At 32.5% G+C, this 17068-nt stretch overlaps 1 protein-coding gene across 2 annotated transcripts in view; it reads right to left on the bottom strand.

Moving 5' to 3' along the window:
- Positions 1 to 1540: 1540 nt before the first annotated feature.
- Positions 1541 to 17068, bottom strand: part of LOC119835158 — a 27502-nt gene continuing 11974 nt past the window's right edge. The window contains exons 2-10 of one of the 2 annotated variants that reach the window (XM_038359828.1): positions 15961 to 16096; positions 9440 to 9571; positions 7474 to 8088; positions 6897 to 7102; positions 6271 to 6358; positions 5324 to 5471; positions 4331 to 4456; positions 3238 to 3362; positions 1541 to 2183 (exon numbers count right to left, since the gene is read on the bottom strand). In XM_038359828.1, the coding sequence (XP_038215756.1) occupies positions 2155 to 2183; positions 3238 to 3362; positions 4331 to 4456; positions 5324 to 5471; positions 6271 to 6358; positions 6897 to 7102; positions 7474 to 8088; positions 9440 to 9571; positions 15961 to 16096 (1605 nt within the window). In that variant the 3' untranslated portion in view covers positions 1541 to 2154. Of the gene's footprint in view, positions 2184 to 3237; positions 3363 to 4330; positions 4457 to 5323; positions 5472 to 6258; positions 6359 to 6896; positions 7103 to 7473; positions 8089 to 9439; positions 9572 to 15960; positions 16097 to 17068 lie in introns of both variants that reach the window. The other variant, XM_038359827.1, reaches the window with a different exon arrangement.

A 17068-nucleotide genomic window follows, 5' to 3' on the forward strand; every position in this document is an offset into this window, starting at 1 on the left:
TCATATGCAGATTCTAATAATAACACCTATCTACTGCTAATCACTTATATTTATTAATCGGATATTGTACCGGGGTTTGGAGACCACACGAGATCGTTAACCCTAGTAGTGGTTATAGAAGCGTTTTACCTGCCTCCAGCTTTATATATACACAGTTTATACATATACATACACAGCTTGGTATATATTTTTGTATAGGGGTACACTAAAAGTAACTTATTGTTTGCAGTTAACAGTATTTAATTTACTTAGGAGAAACCAATTTGATAAAAAGGCGTTGTACAGACTTTTTGTAGACTTTATCTTTACTTGACTGTGCTACTACAGGCTACTGCCATTCAAGCACAATATTTTTGTCAAATCAGCCCTTGTTAAAAAAAAAATTATATAAGACTCAGCAGCCCAATATATTTTAGATACAGCTATTGCTCCTATTATATATCACTAGACGTATTGATAAAATTATTCTATGGTTCTCTATAAGTGTATAATAAATACTTCAAACCAAGAACATTTAAAGGAGAAAAACAGGAGGAGGCGAGAAAGCTCTAAGATAACATCTGGTTTAGTATTATCTTACTCATTGATCTAGAAGTTTCGTTAAATAAAACGCTCTTTTAGTAAAAAGTAGAGAAGTCATGTCAAGTTTTTTATTGTGGTAGTCGAGCACGCTTCGGCACGAATTGGGCCAGCTTGACACCGGGGACCACACCCCCACAGAAAACCGGCAGAGTGGGGGAGCCGGAGGCCCGTTTCCTTTTTCCTCACCCATCCCAGTCCAATCCTTCTTTCCAGTCTTTAATCCTTTCCTTTTCCCTTACTCCATATAAGCGAGCAGCACATACGTAGAAGCTCTACCTTTGCGACTGCTCATGGGCGGTGGTGATTGCTTACCATCAGGTGAACCACAAGCTCAGTTGCCCGCTATGACATTAAAAAAAAAAGTCAGAACAAGCTGACATTGATTCTTGAAATTATAATATCAACTGTTTGATTAATGTAAAAATGATATAAGTACCTTAGAAAAGAAAAGGAGACGATAAAATAATAACACCAAGATAAATACTTTAAAATATAATTATCACATTCACACAAACACATTATAATACAATAAGTTACATACCTAATTAGTCGAAATAATTTATCATTTATGCTACTCATGCTGACTTAAACTAAGTAATACAAAATAATAATCAAAACGTTGTGAAACTAAACTGTTTCATGAAGGTGGGTAATGAAAATGTTCCAATTGGATACTTCGTCTTCTATTATATTATCTGTGATTATATGAAACAAATCTATTCTCATTCAAGGGCAAACATTTGAATATGCATCAGCGCGTTTCATCTCAGCACAGCTATTTACTCTGATCTTAGGCCACATGTTCGCTTGGTCAAGCGTTTCTCTATAGTTTATGAAAACAATAAGTTAATTACTTCGAATTACATTTCGTTTCTTCTATTTTCAAAAAAGAACTTTTTCAAAATTGTGAGTGAATACGTTTAAACCAAAAATAATAACGATATCGTATTAAATTATGTCTTGGGGACTGTGTCCTCACCTTCATGAAATATTACATTAATTTTCTACTTCGCTTCTAAAACAAGAAATGTAATGGTGGTATCGAATTAATCAAAATATTTCACAATCAATAATTATTTAATTGCTATTCTTATCTTTTACAATTTATTTACAATTATTATTTATCTATAAAATGAAATGCAAGAAATAGAGTATCACTCCTCAGTCTTTTGAGTGGGGTTTTATTATATTTACGGATTAATAATAGAAATCAATACAAAAACTGTGCATGCATATTTATGTGATTGATAAAATCACTTTTGTGGTTCTTAAGATGTCATAAAAATACATTACGAAACAAGTAATAAAATTATGTTATTTAAATTTCTGGCCCATTTCTTATTTTTATTGATTTTATTTATATTCTAAGCAGGAATGTAGGCTTGAACAAAATCCAGCCGAAAGGTATCCAGCTATTTCAAATTAAACATTCAGGTAAAATCCGTAACTTCATAGAATACCGTAGAGTTGTTCTATGAAGTGGTGGTGTATAAATTATTATAGATTTCTTTTTGAGATCTTCATTTCAAAACGGGCTCAAATTTTCTAGTGCACTCTTGCTTAGTATTTTCTTCAGGGTGACTGTGGTGATGCCGGACATCCTGAAATAATAAAAATTTTTGAAAATTCTATTGTTTTGTCTTGATATGTTGCCAGATTATGTAATAAGTCACAAACGAATATATATAAGAATTTAGGTCTCTTAACGACGAGATTGAGATTATGATTTAGATATTTTGTTCTGTTATAATTTTAAATTGCCATAAATTATCTATAAACTTTTCCTGAAAGTAGGAGTAGTAAAAATAAGTGAGATGGCAATTACTCAACTTGAAATCAGAAATAGCTTTATCGTTATATTTACAAGATTACTTGCAATAATTATGTTTTTTTTTAATATTTGTGAAAATGAATTTATATATATAATGTATAATGAATATATATAATGAATTAATATTATGAAAAAAAAATTCTAGTATATATTATGTATATTGTATTATTAAATATACAGTCTGTATAGTCTATGAACACATGTTACTATAAACGCATCGCGCCGATTTTAAAGCAGAAGCGAAAATTCCACAACTAACAACTTTCAAAAACATTTTTATGTTATACAGCTGTAAAATACGAGTACATTGTTCTCGTAACGGTCGAAATATTTGTAGAGAATAAGGAATGATGTTGAACTGAATACGAGGCAATTGTTGAAATTTGATCAAGTGAAATAATTCGTGTCAGGCGTCAATAAAATTGGTGAAAATATGTCATTTAAAGGGCTATTTTATTTAAAGCCTGTTACTTGGGTAATATATTAAACACTAGCGGTCCGCCCCGGCTTCGCCCGTGGTATATAAGTATATAGCCTATAGCCTTCCTCAATAAATGGGCTATCTAACTCTATTTTTGGAAGGTTCGGTTTTAGGTCTAGACCTTGGGAAAGACTATAACTCCTTACCACGTCGCGTAATACAACCTAATTCCACTCGAGCGAAGCTGCGGTTGGAATTATCTATATAAATACTAGCTTAATATTTTTAATCTTGATTAAAATGTGGAATTCTATATAAATACTAGCTTAATATTTTTAATCTTTATTATAAATGTTCAGAGTACGTTGACCGCTCTCTATAGTGTAGGTCGCAGAACACTCACGGCAAACGGAGCAAGCGATCTCGTCACTATTGTCGCCGCAGCCGTCGCGGCCGGAGCACGCCACGGCGGTGCTGCGGCAGCGCCCGTTGCCGCACCGCAGCGGGCAGAAGTCGGCAGCGCGCCATCTGTACACGTCACAAACAATGCTTTGACTATAATGTTATATTATCTGTGGTTTTGACTTTTTGTTTATGGTTCGTTAGTTGAGGAATGTCGTTACATATATTTCGTAAAAGATTACAATTGATTATTCGATTTAGTTAATAGAAATTTAAGTCATGTAAAAACAATGTTTTAAAGAAGGCGTGAGGAGAAATTAATATCATATTTATAGCCCCGTTAAACTAGACATAAATATGCAAGTAACAGAAAATTGCCGGAGATCCAAAATTTGATGGGGATCTTGGATTCGATAGAAGAATGAAGAGAGAGAAAAAGAAGAAAATTAGAAATAAAGTGTAAAAACTCCTCATTGATATGATATGATATAAACGCCTCATTATACGGTGTCATATAATAGACCATACAAATATCTACAAAAATGGTCCTTCTAATTTTCTACGGACCATAAGAGATATCGCGATGTTGAGAGAGCTTCGTTATGCATAAATAGGTTTAAGTGCATCAATCTCATTTAGGACGACTATACAATAAATGAGTACAATATAAACGAAAATCTAACGTTCTTAATATAAACTTATGTTTATAAATAAGTATCTCCTGTAAGTGACTTTATTTCTTAATGGAAATATATCTCTTAAATCTAATTTCCATCATAATATAAGCGATTAATTCGTTAAATGACAATATATTAAGTTTATTTCATTTATAAGAAAAACTAGAAAATGAATTAAAATCCTTTAATAACTTTTTAAAAAGGTTTTAAGAAAGAGGGAGGATGGTTAGAAGTATGGAAAGTGTTATGTTTATTGCGAAATATTTGGGGATAAAAATAAGAACACATGTATTGAACACTTGATCAAGTAGAGTTTAAATAAATCGAAGAGTACCTTCTCTTTCATTTGCATCTTTAATATTTTATATCTATTTTTATTTCCTTGTTATAAATACAAAAAATGGTCGATATAATTACCTTGATTGCTCATTACATAGATGCGGAGGTTCGTCAGACGCATCCTTGCACGATATAATCGCGTTACAGAATTCATACTCTGGGAGACACTCGCCGGACCCACACCGGAACGTGTGTCGTGGACAACTGGAATAAAATACAAATTTATGTAAATGTTAGATCAAAACAAAACGAAGCATATTTTTGTGTTACATCAGTTAAGCTCAACTGGCAAGGGGACGCAGAGAATATTAAAAAAAATTAACATCAATCAAAAAACAAAAATAAAGATGATGAATTGCTTACAAAGTTAATGTAATTGCAAACATTTTGTCATAATTTTATAACTACCAGATTATAATATTATAGTATTCTAGATTTAAAAAAAATGTAATACAAATCTTGTATACGCACTTGCGTAACTATTTAGTTAACAGTGTGATTAAACCGTTAAACATTCACCTGTTCTACCAATATTAATCGATTGGTTTTTGAGAAATTCAGTCATAGGAAAGGAATGAACCAGCAACTTGCACGGCAACTGGAATGTATCCAAGAGCCATACAGTTAAACCTGTTACACCGTAGCAAAGCGTGGGAATGTAGTATTACGCATTGTGTTTGCTTACTTAATTTGGAATCACAACGAAAATTTATATTCAAATTATTTATGTGTAAATTTAATTCATACTTTAATACGACTCATTAAAAAAATAATTGCCCTTAATTCTAAATGGGTTTTATATAAACAAAGTACAAGTTCAAAGTACTTACACCAAGGTGTACTATGGTCATAAAAATTTTCCTTTTCGTGTATTTTTTTCTCATTAATGGAATTTACTGGGGTATACTCTTCAAAGTTATTGGTATCAATCTTGCGTGTTTCTATTCGAGTTATTAATTTTCTAGCGTGATTAAAAATCAATGTAAAACTTTAAAAATATATAATTACAGTTATGGCCTGGTACTGAAACCAGAAGAATATGAAATAAATAGTTAAAGCCAATAAACTCACCCCTTCCTCCGCGTGGCCCTGCAGTTCCTCTCGTCCTCCCCGCCGGGGCACTGCGGCGTGCCGTCGCAGCGCGAGGCGCGCGACACGCACGGCGAGCCCGGCCCGCCGCAGCGGAACGCGTGCATGGGGCAGCGCTCGCCCGTGCCCTCTGCAACGTCGTCAATCAGTGCATTGCGGCTCCTCGAGGAGCATACGAGTACGTAACCTCGCACAAATATGCACGAGAAGCTAACATGAGCGTGTTAGAACACGCGATTTTATGGTATACTAACTGACCCGGCCAACGCTGTCTGCCTTACTCTTATCATTTAGGGGTATGAAAAATAGATGTTGGCCGAGTCTCAGACATACCCAATATGCAAACAAAATTTCATAAGAATCGATCCAGCCTTTTCGGAGGAGTTTGGTAACTTAAATTGTGACACGGGCATATTATATATAAAATATATCCGACTCCTCGATCCAAAATCGAGTCTAAAGAAGTCAATCTACTTCTGAGACTTTAAATGGGCAGATTTACTTTTTTATAAAAGAACTCTGTCGAATTAGGATAATATCCTGTAATGGTAGTAAGTTCTATTTGGTGTGAATAAATAAATAAAATAAAAATAAAGATTTAATTCAAACTTTGTACACATCTGAAGGATCAATAGTAAAACAATATTTTCTTGAGTTCATCTATCAAGATTTCGATTATCAGGACTAAAAAACTTCATACATACTTCTACATACTACTACTTCAACATAGTCACATGTTATAGGGTTTACCGATCATTAGTGCTATTGTAGCCTCATCCAATGTTTACTTCACAATCCACATTAATAAAACCGATCCCATAGAATATATTCGAAATAGACAAACATGTTATCGGGGAAAATCAGTCACCAGAGAGAGTTAAACGGTGCATAGAAAGGAAACGTGCATAGACAATTACCTTTACCAGTACCTAAGCATTTTTCATCGGAGCCATCTGGACAATCCTTTCGTCCGTCACACACGAAGTACCAGCTTATGCAGGTCCCCGTTGATCGGCACTGTAATGTTTTAGAAGCTAATTAATATGATATGAAGTAAGAAATATACACATATCAAGACATTTTACAACGATGAATTTGGTGTAGATGTTATGTATACCAACACAACCAGCTATCTACCAGTTGGAGAAAATATTTTAATTTTCTTGTTAGCCGTGATCAAAATTCGTATATCAAATAATTCTATGTATCCGGAGTTCGATATCTAGAGTAATTTCAATCGATTTATAAAAAAATACCTTTAACGGTGAATAAAATAAAATATAAAGTCTAAGATAAATGCAAGAGTGAACTACGGCATACATCTGGTTAATTAATCAGAAACTATTTCATAATAACGCGTTGTTTTATTACAAAAAATATCATTACATTGTAATTAGTAGGCAGTTATAATACCAGCATTGCATTGACCACCACGTACATAATACTTGCGATTTAAAGACCGCTCAGATATTTTAATTGCCGTATTGAGTTACCAAGCCATTAACTCATCTCAATGCTGTGTAAAGATAAAGAATGGATAATAAAATAAACATACTTGGAATGTACCGGGCAGGCAGCCTCGATTTCGCGCTGAGCAAGCAGATGTGGAATTGGTGCGGTATGAACAATCACAGCGCTTGTTGACACAGCGAGTGTTAGGGTCCACTTTCTGGCATTGACTGTCGATGTAGCACGGCATTCCGAGCGACACGGGTCCAAGGTCTACGTCTGGTATTGCATCTGCTCTTATGCGTTGTTTATCTGAAAAATATTTGTTAAATTCAATGTTACAGAAACAAGGAAAAGGTTCATATTATTTACTAAAGGCAAAAGTGAAGAGCACAACGATTCCTTATATCTCCATGATTTATATTGTACAAACTATGCGCTCGTGTAATCAGACGAAACTCCCATGGGAATGAGTGTGTGGCGGTAAAAAGTATAACTTACATCATACTCTAGTTGTCTGACTCTAGACACAAAATCATATCATAAATTTTTTTTTCGTTTGGACGTAAAAGAAAGATAAACAAACTGACAAATCACTTCGCATTTCGCAACTACCGACTGCGGCTGCTAAAAATTAAATCCGAATTTGCTACGAGATATTGATAATAGGGCGTAAACCTCACCTTTAAGCGATGATTTCTTCTGATGTCCACCTTTATGCTTTCCTCCGTTTTGTTCCTTAGAAGTACCACTTTTCTTATTCGATTTCTTATCAATTGATGGCTGAGTCACGACTCTATATACAGGTTGATCGTTGGCATGTAAATTAGCTGTCATTTCATCCGAACTGATGAGTTCATTTGGTTCCCCATCTTTCCTAATAGAAACCGATAGTCGTTTTGTTTGCTCAACCGAAGGTACTTTCATAACAGTTTGCATTAACGGGCTGTCTTCTTGAGTGCTTAATATGTCGTTTTTACTTGTAAACATTGGTAATTTACTCGGTTTTATTTCATCGGAATCGATGATAAAATTGGGTTGAGATGAACGATCTTTGAGACTTGCCAGTTCATTGTTAGTTTCATTCGATGAATCATTACTAGTTTCTTGTTCAGCAATTACTGCTTCTGTGGCATAGACTGGTAATTTTATAGGAAGACACTTATCACCAGATTTCTTGAAGAACGAATTACAGGAACATCTTCCAAATAGATTAGGTATAACGAATTCGCAGTGACTGTCTTTATCCCACAAACGACAATGTTCGTTACTATAGCAAACGTGAGTTGGTGGAGCAGCTGAAATTAATGAAATGAATTATAAATAAATGATACATTCGTAATAATAATCCATTTAATTATTGCTCATATTACCATGAAGACAAATAACTAATAATCAAACACAATTAGCAGTTTACCGAATGAACAGCTATTTGATGCTCTAGTAATTTCTTTATTACAAGGACATTTGCAATGGACCATGGCTATTGAACCACAATGATTAAACAACAGATATATATCATTTATAGGCATTCACTATTAATTGAGGAAAGTTTCTCTCTCCCTAACCTACGAGTATTGTTGCTGACTTGTACTTAATGTAACTGATTATATAAGTTTAACGTATCTAATACACTTATAGTGAATTGAAGCAATATAGCTAATAGTATCTTGTAATAGAAAGTACCTGACTGACAGCAAAAATAGTAGCCTGTGAACGTTTATTTATTATATGAATAAACTTAAATAAATTACCTTTAAAATTCTTATGATTTTCCTTAACAGAAATAGCAGCAATGTTAATTGTTTCATATTCCTACATATATCAGTATGTACCTTTTGTTCATCAATGTACTTATTAAAAATATCCAGAAAAAAACTATCAACATGCTGTTATTAAAAGACAATAATAGACTTCTTTTCTTAACAACAATCACTGCTTTCTACATGATAAAACGTCTGTATTCAAACATAACTTGCTGGCAAATTGAGACAATTGCAATTCGAACGAATGTCAAGGCACCATAAACATCTTATGAATGGAGTTCCCACCATAAGATCGCATTACATCGTAATACGGAAACAAAGTGTGTTCACAGAAAGTGCATTCTTTTCATAAACGTGCTCACTTTTTCTCACAGATCAAAGATTCACAGTAATCACATCCATTTATGGGAGTATATTTAGGATAATGCGGGTGACGTTTAAGGTAACTGAGTTAAACGTGCATCGTGAAAATCACAATCTCAAATTCTATCATCCGGACGATTTGTCGACATGGATATCTTGACTTTCATCTTCCAGCTACAGAATTACATGGTGATTTATCGGTGTTTAGGCCGTGATGTTTTTGTGCGTGACGCAGACAATTTGGCGTAAGTCAGAGACTGACCCGTGAACGCGAAAACGAAAGTTACGCACGAGAGATATTCTATCGAGTGTAAATTACATTTTATCGTACCTATTTCTACTTTTCATCTTAGAATCTCAATAAGAAAACGATACCGTAACGATCATGAAATTCATAATGTAATTACTAATCAAAAAATAATAAAAATCAATTCTAACATCCGATTTATCCAAAACAGTTACGATGTCTTACAACTAGTACAGATTTACCGTGTTTCTTTATTTTATAAAAGGTACTTACGTGAGAGGCACGTGTGTTTTCTGAATTGCAAATGACCATCCGTGCACCGACAAACACCATCTAAACAAGCGCTGTATGCCACTTTGAGTGTACATTGTTCTGACACCACGCATTCCGATCCGAGAAGTGTCGCTGAAACATATTAAAAGAAAAAAAAAATCAGAAAACCATTTATGCATTACTCTTTTCACCCATACTTTGTTTCGTCTTATAATTTCAGTGTGTCAGTTCCAGTTAGATGGAAAACCATATTTATAGATTATCTTAGTTTTAACAATTCTCAAAATAACAAGGTCTACTTTCGTTAAAAAAAGGAAAAGTAAGATTTTACAATCCACAGTCCACCATTCTACCATCGTTTAAATGTAATAATTTTGATTAAACAATTTGGAATATAATTTGTGAAACGGGAAAATTTTGAAATGTAATTGATAATAAATAAATAATAGTTTAAAAAAACTAAAAAACACGCTTTGAAAAATGGAATAATTTTATCAAATTAGTGTATTGTCATCGGTCCTCAATAAATCTACAGAGTTTGAACGAAATCTGGCCGTTTAAAGTGGGTCAAAATCGCGCCCAAAGAAGTCGGTTACAAACAAACATACAAACAAACATACAAACAAACAAACATACAAACATACAGGTGAAGCTAATAAAAAGCGTGTAAAAAAGAAAGCGTTTGTACTAATTTCCCGTGATAAAATTAACCTGCTTATGAAAATCAGATAAAGTAGATCAATATCACGAAGGCTTAAGGCCTATAGTAATATTATTATCGCAGTACAGTTTGAGGTTTTTTATTATCATCTAGCTTTGCATAGAAAAATAAGAGAGATTTTCAAATTGTACCGCTCATTTTTAAGAAACATGTAATATGTATAAGTAATTTACGAGAAAAAATTTAAATTATATCACATCAAAATAAAACTTATAATTATTCAGAGATTCGTAAGTAAAACGATTCGCCAACTCTTTACTTATAAGGTAGGCAAATTATTTGCACGATCCAACCTTGATGCTTATCACAATTATATAAATGCATTAAACTACATACAAAACCCGTTAAGTTACAGTACAAAGTGCCTACTCACATTTACTTAGAGTAAAAAGTGTTATGGGAACCGACAATAGAATTAAACATGCTTGTCATGTGCAGTTATATTATACATCAAAATGAGACTACGCAGTCTTCCTGTTAGCCTATAAAATATTACTTTCACGAGAGCTAAATGTTACCTAGATTAATGTATGAGCATGTTTTAAGATTTTGGGCGTAGACTGTCAATTATAGTTTTCCTCGAGGTGCATGAATGAAGGTGGACAGGCAAATGAGTGACGGGTTCGCGACCTGAGGCGTGTGTGACCCCATTTTACTTTCAAGTTCACTGCTAGCTTGCGTGCTTACCATCATCAATTTGCATCCAATGGACTCTCCAGACCATTCCTCTTTCTAACATATGAATTAATTTATATAATATCTATAGGCTCTAATATGCTTAATTTGTTTAATTAATTGAGTCTTTTTAGAAATTATGAATTTTATTACAATTATAAAATTTTGATACAGCTTAGTTTCTAGTGTGCTAATGCAAATGGATAACAAAAAGCAGAAAATACACTGAAATCGATTAATTATATTTCCATAAAAATAAATAAAATTTGGTTGAGAGACTAGACTAGCTAGACTATTATAATCTTCTGAAATAATAATAGCCAGTTAAAATTTTTATTTTCTTTTACTATGAAATAAATGATAAAAGAAATGGCCTACTTTAAATTATATCTGAATACGCAATGGATTATAAGGACGCATATAAACATTTGTTGTATGTTTGAACTGCGACTTTACCCTATGAATAAGTAAATAAAAGTAAACACGTGAACACGCACATTGTTTATTAAATCGTTGTTTAATGTAAATACAGTAAAATATTTAAGTAACATAACGGCTATGTTAATTGTTCAATTATTTCCAGTAGCCCTGTCATCGTGATTTATTTCCACATATTTAATTTCTAACTCTATCGATACAATTTAATGACTCGTAGTGTTAGCACTTTCCGTACAGGAAATTTAATAGAAACAAACTCCTAGGTAATTAACGACTTTGGCGGCTAACTAGGAAGAAGTGTTGTGCTTCAATTGATGCCTTTATGATAATACTAGTAGATAGACATGCGATTTACGATTGAATAAATATAATCCGTTTGTTAGACCGACGAAAGCATCGTGCCATGTCTTAATTAATCTCGACACTCGTAAAGCGTTCTACAAAGGGGGACATGTTGATAAACCGATAAAGTTTTTTTCTTAATTTGTATCAAGATCGTTTTTAAATTGGATACTTATTATAATAATGTACTCATTTTATGATCCACTCTGCGTTTATAACATTAACTTGTTTGGGACGTATTTTTTTGTACAAAATATTTAAGGACCCAACATAAAGTTCACGATAAAGAAAATAAGAAGAAACGTATGAATATTTCCGTTTAATTTTACTGCAGTTATGGAATGTACAATCTGTGAAACAATTTGCGTGACTTCTCGGTTTCCAATCGTAAGATTTTATCACTCCAATTTTTGGCGTCTGGTGCCTTACTGACCGGTTTTGACTTAATCTACATTTGATAACTCGGACTCAATTACGTTAACAATTAAATACTGACGGTACTGGCACGAACTGTATTGTGCTGGTAGATTGTACGGTAAAATATTTTTAGTTTATGTATAAATATAAATGTGAGATTAGAGATGTATGTTTTTGTGATAACGGTTACGTGATTGTTTTTAACATTAAAAGCAATTAATATAGAGAATTATAAGATAGTTTACATCGTAGATTACTTTTTGTAAATAAAGATGTTGTAGAATAAAAACTTTTTATTTGAACTAGACACTAATAAATCTGATGACAAAGAAGGCGCGTGCGAGTTTTATTAAAGTAATCAAGTTACCAACATCACGTTAAATAATTATAATTCCAAAGCTTTACTAAAATAGCTACAGCGATTCAACACATTCTATTTAAAACTTTAACGACTCGTTTCTTGTTGAATATTTAAGATTTAAAGTACGTAACTTCGGCGGATTAAACAATATAGTACTTAAGCCAACAGCAAAGGAGAATACCTTAGAAATTTATTGCTTTTTAATTTAAGATGACAAGATTAATTTGATCGATAGTGATTTAGAACCGGTAGCTTTTATGCGAGTAGCGTTACCCAATAAGTGATAGTACCTAACTACTCGGTGTTTATGTGATAATACTGGTGTTTAAGTCTCCGTTCGATAATATTTAATTATGTGTCACATTTAACGTGCATGAGCTTCACTGGCGGTCATCAAGCTCGTCAAATAAATTACGAGATAATCATTAATTATTGCATAAATATAGATCCTAACATTGTTAAATACATTGTTATTTCATATTATACGTAAGCCGTGAAAAAGCTCTTTATAATATATGCTAAGAATGTTTCCTTAAAATACTCTTTTGAAATACAAAGTGGATCTCATTGGCTAAATGCTTAAATTGAGGAATACAGTTAACAATATATGCATTAAATAATTATAATATTTGAGGTTGATTACGAAAGTGTTTACAACTTGGCTGCATCGTTAACCGTTAATCTTACCTATAAACGTATTTTAACCGTTGACTGAATCAACAGGCCTTATTCCGGGTCGTATATCATATTTAATTTATATGGAGAGTTTTATAGAAGTTGGTCAACGTAAAAGACACCGTTTACCGAAATATCTATATGTATATAATTAGTATAATATTCAGTATAACTTATAAATGCTGCAAACTAAAATTATCACAATAACAATTAATTTATTACATAAAGCAGGTACATTGATTAAGACTAAAAATTGATTGCAAAATTTCTGTTATAGAGAATAAAAATGTTTTCTGTATAGAGAATTAAATTTTATACTAAACTATATTTTACCCGCGGCTACGCACGTGTTAATTCGGACTGGTTTAAAAGATATTATTATGCTTATAAACCTTCCTATTGAATCACTCTATCTATTAAAAAAATCCCATCAAAATCCGTTGCGTAGTTTTAAAGATTTAAGCATACATATGGACCTAGGGACAGAGAAAGCGACTTTGTTTTTTAAGCAATTATATTTACCAGTATTTATTTTTTGATTTTAGATTAATAAGAGTTATACATAAATATTGAAATATTGATTGAACAGCAGCCATTTTGTATTCTTATTTAAGCATGCGTTTGATATAAGATATGTGTTGAGTTTTATTGATTTATCGCCGAATGGTTTAACAGCATTGGTGTTAAACAAACGCAATGAATGAGGATTTATTGGTATCGTACTGCACTAAATTGAGATAGCGGAAATGATATAGCGTGTTTCTTATCGCTGCATCAGTGTTAGATGAACTCAATGCCTTGTAAAACTTGGTTGTTAACCGACATTTATAGTTAATAAATATATGAGGATAATTTAATAATAATTAAACCTATCTATAGGGTTATAAATAGCAATTCTGAAAATTATATAAAGACAGCAGGAAAGTGACCACCATGGGACCTTTTAATAAAGCCATTAAGAATTCACATGTTGTGTTAGGCTGTCATGATATTGTCACGAGCGCGGAATAGTTTAATGCCTAATCCAATGTACTTACAATGCAAGCACAGGAATGCAAGATGTATTCCGATAATTGTACTTAGTATTGATTTCATTTGATAGTTAATTATGATAATGTATAATGTAGGTAGGCTTGCACTCGTAATTATATGGTAATTTCAATGAGTATCTGTACCTACGTTTGTCTATTTTGATTATACTTATTAGCACTGAAAAAAAAACTGTAGTGAATAGATACAAAAGTATGAAACATTTACCAGACCCTGTCCCAACATGCTATTTAATGAATAAAAAAAGAGTTGTTACAATTATAAATTGACATGATTTATACATTATATCCATTGCTCAAAGTTGAGCATGTTTATATTTCATTCATTTCACATTATAACAATAAAATTGGTATTATAATTGTCATTATCTTATACCTTTAAACGAGCAATTCTTGTATATATATATCTATATATACAATTGGAATCTCGGAATCGGCTCCAACGATTTTCATGAAATTTAGTATATAGGGGGTTTCGGGGGCTATAAATCGATCTAGCTAGGAATTTTTTTTAGAAAATGTCATATTCGTGTTTTATCGACTTAAACTTACTTTTTTAACAAATAGGAGGCGTTTGAGTAGTCCCAATTTATTATGACTCTTCCTGAAATCTATTGGCGAATAATAATACTATAAATGCGAAAGTTTGTGAGGATGGATACATATGTATGTGTGCGTCTGTTACTCTTTCACGCAAAAACTACTGAACCGATTGCAATAAAATTTGCTTCGTAGATAGCTGGACAACTAAAATAACACATAGGCATTTTTTATACCGATATTCCTTCGGGATACGAACTTACGCGGTTTCAACCGCGGGTCACAGCTAGTAACAATAACGTATTCAACATGACAAACATGTCATAAAAGTAAAGAATACTCGAATTCGTTATTTTATGCATCATTGGCATCTGTCTGGAAACATTTTATTCTTTTTATGTATAGGAGTTTAAGAGAATGTTCGTTCTTAAAATACGGAAACGGCAAGATACTCTACTAATCTATTAACTTGTTTTGGATACGTGATGCCTTTTAGGCTGAATTGGGTTTTAAAGAAAGCGAGGCGCGCGTGGGCTATGGAAAACTTCGATAGCACATAAAATACCAATTTTGTTATTTGTGTCGCACAATAAAAACGGCTTGTGTTATATGCCAGTAATCTCGTAACATGAAATAAAAAAAATTGTCATAGATAATGTTGAAAAATGAATGTACAACTTAATTGGAGTAATTTTAATAAGATTGGATTGTGATATTTCTAGTAACAAAAGCCTGAAAGTTATTAACAATAAACATATACATAATAAACATAATTACTATCATTATATAAATGCTCCAGTTATCGATCAATACAACGTAATATTTGTGTCAATGATGAAAAACACCGCGATAGTTAAGTGAAAGTAATATCGAAACCACTAATATTGTACGATACTCATTATAGAAAATAAAAGGAAAGTTGAATAAAATGAAACAAATTACAAAAGTGATAGTGTTAAGATCTATAAGATGCGTTGTGAAATAGGAATCCCGTTGCTACCATCGTATTGTTTTCTAATCTATATATAATTGATTAATACAAATTAGTCTAAATCAATGTTAAGTTCATTGTACCTATGTTCTAAATAGATTTTATAATTATTGATTACATTAATACAGTAACTTTACGTTTTAATAAATAGTCAAAGAAGAGAAAGAAAGACAACTTACAAATGACATGTCGAATTACAATTACAGTTGATACTGAAAAATTTTGTGATCTAGCAAAAAGTATAAACGATTGCGTAGCTACGTGTGAGTGTATATACGCGAGAGTGTAAGATAAACAGTGGAAATCACTTACACTGGAGGCACGTGGAGTTGTCAACTTCAGCGAAGTAAGGTTGACAGGTACAGACTCCCCTCGCGCACCGAGAGTTAGAGGCGGAGCAGTCTGCGTTCGTGCGACACTGCGATCCGAGGAGGCCTCCGTTTACTATCTGCGGAAATATATATTTAATTGAATTAGGATAATTTTGGAGTCAAAATTCACCCTATCATGTAGAGAGTTTCACTCGCGTTCAATGGGACAAAGCGTTGTGAGACAAGTTCAACAAATCTGTGTGATAGTTTTACAGTAACGTACGAGATATAGCTAGTATAGTATTATGTTATCTGTATTTGAAGTAACATACGAGAAGACAAGATAAAAATTCTGTTTTAGGAAATTAATTTTAAAAAATCTGTATGAATCTCTTTATGTATCTGCTATATTAATGTTAAACGAAACTAATTCGTAAATTTAATAACTGTTTTAATCATTTAATAACAAATAACCAAATTTAGTATAAAATGTCCATACGAATTTGATTTTTTGAAGATACAATAAACGTCAAATAAAAATTAAAAGCTCAGCTATCAATAATTACGAGCGGCGTAATTCAAAGTCTGTTTTTAACGATGTTAGCTCGTAAAGTCTCACCGAATTAAGCAAACGAGGGAAGATTCCCCCGGGGTCGTCTGTAAATGCCTGGTAATAATGATCTGCATTAATCACCTTGCTATATTAACATTTTGCAGCTAAGAAAAGTAATGTGTTACAATCATGAACCACACTATGATGATATGGGTAATATTTTAATTTTACAGATTAAAAAAATGCGTAAGTATATTCTAGAACTTTTATACGGTGAAAGAAATCTTGTTGCAAATATTTGACCTGTACGTAGGTATATACTTTCACTTGAATGGTAGGATAAATAAGAAATATGATTTACTTATTGTATTTTTCTGATTGATAATTTAATTTCATTTTCATGTTATAGTTTAATAAGGTGACTTTAATTGAAAACAGCGTAACAAATGTTCACTAGTAACTTACGAATGAGAAATCGGTCTTTTTAACACGCTTTTATTAGCTTCACTTGTATGTTTGTATGTATGTATGTAACTCACACCCGTTTTTCTCCCAC

Source organism: Zerene cesonia, chromosome 20, assembly GCF_012273895.1.
Source record: "Zerene cesonia ecotype Mississippi chromosome 20, Zerene_cesonia_1.1, whole genome shotgun sequence".
In the NCBI taxonomy this organism is placed as follows: domain Eukaryota; kingdom Metazoa; phylum Arthropoda; class Insecta; order Lepidoptera; family Pieridae; genus Zerene; species Zerene cesonia.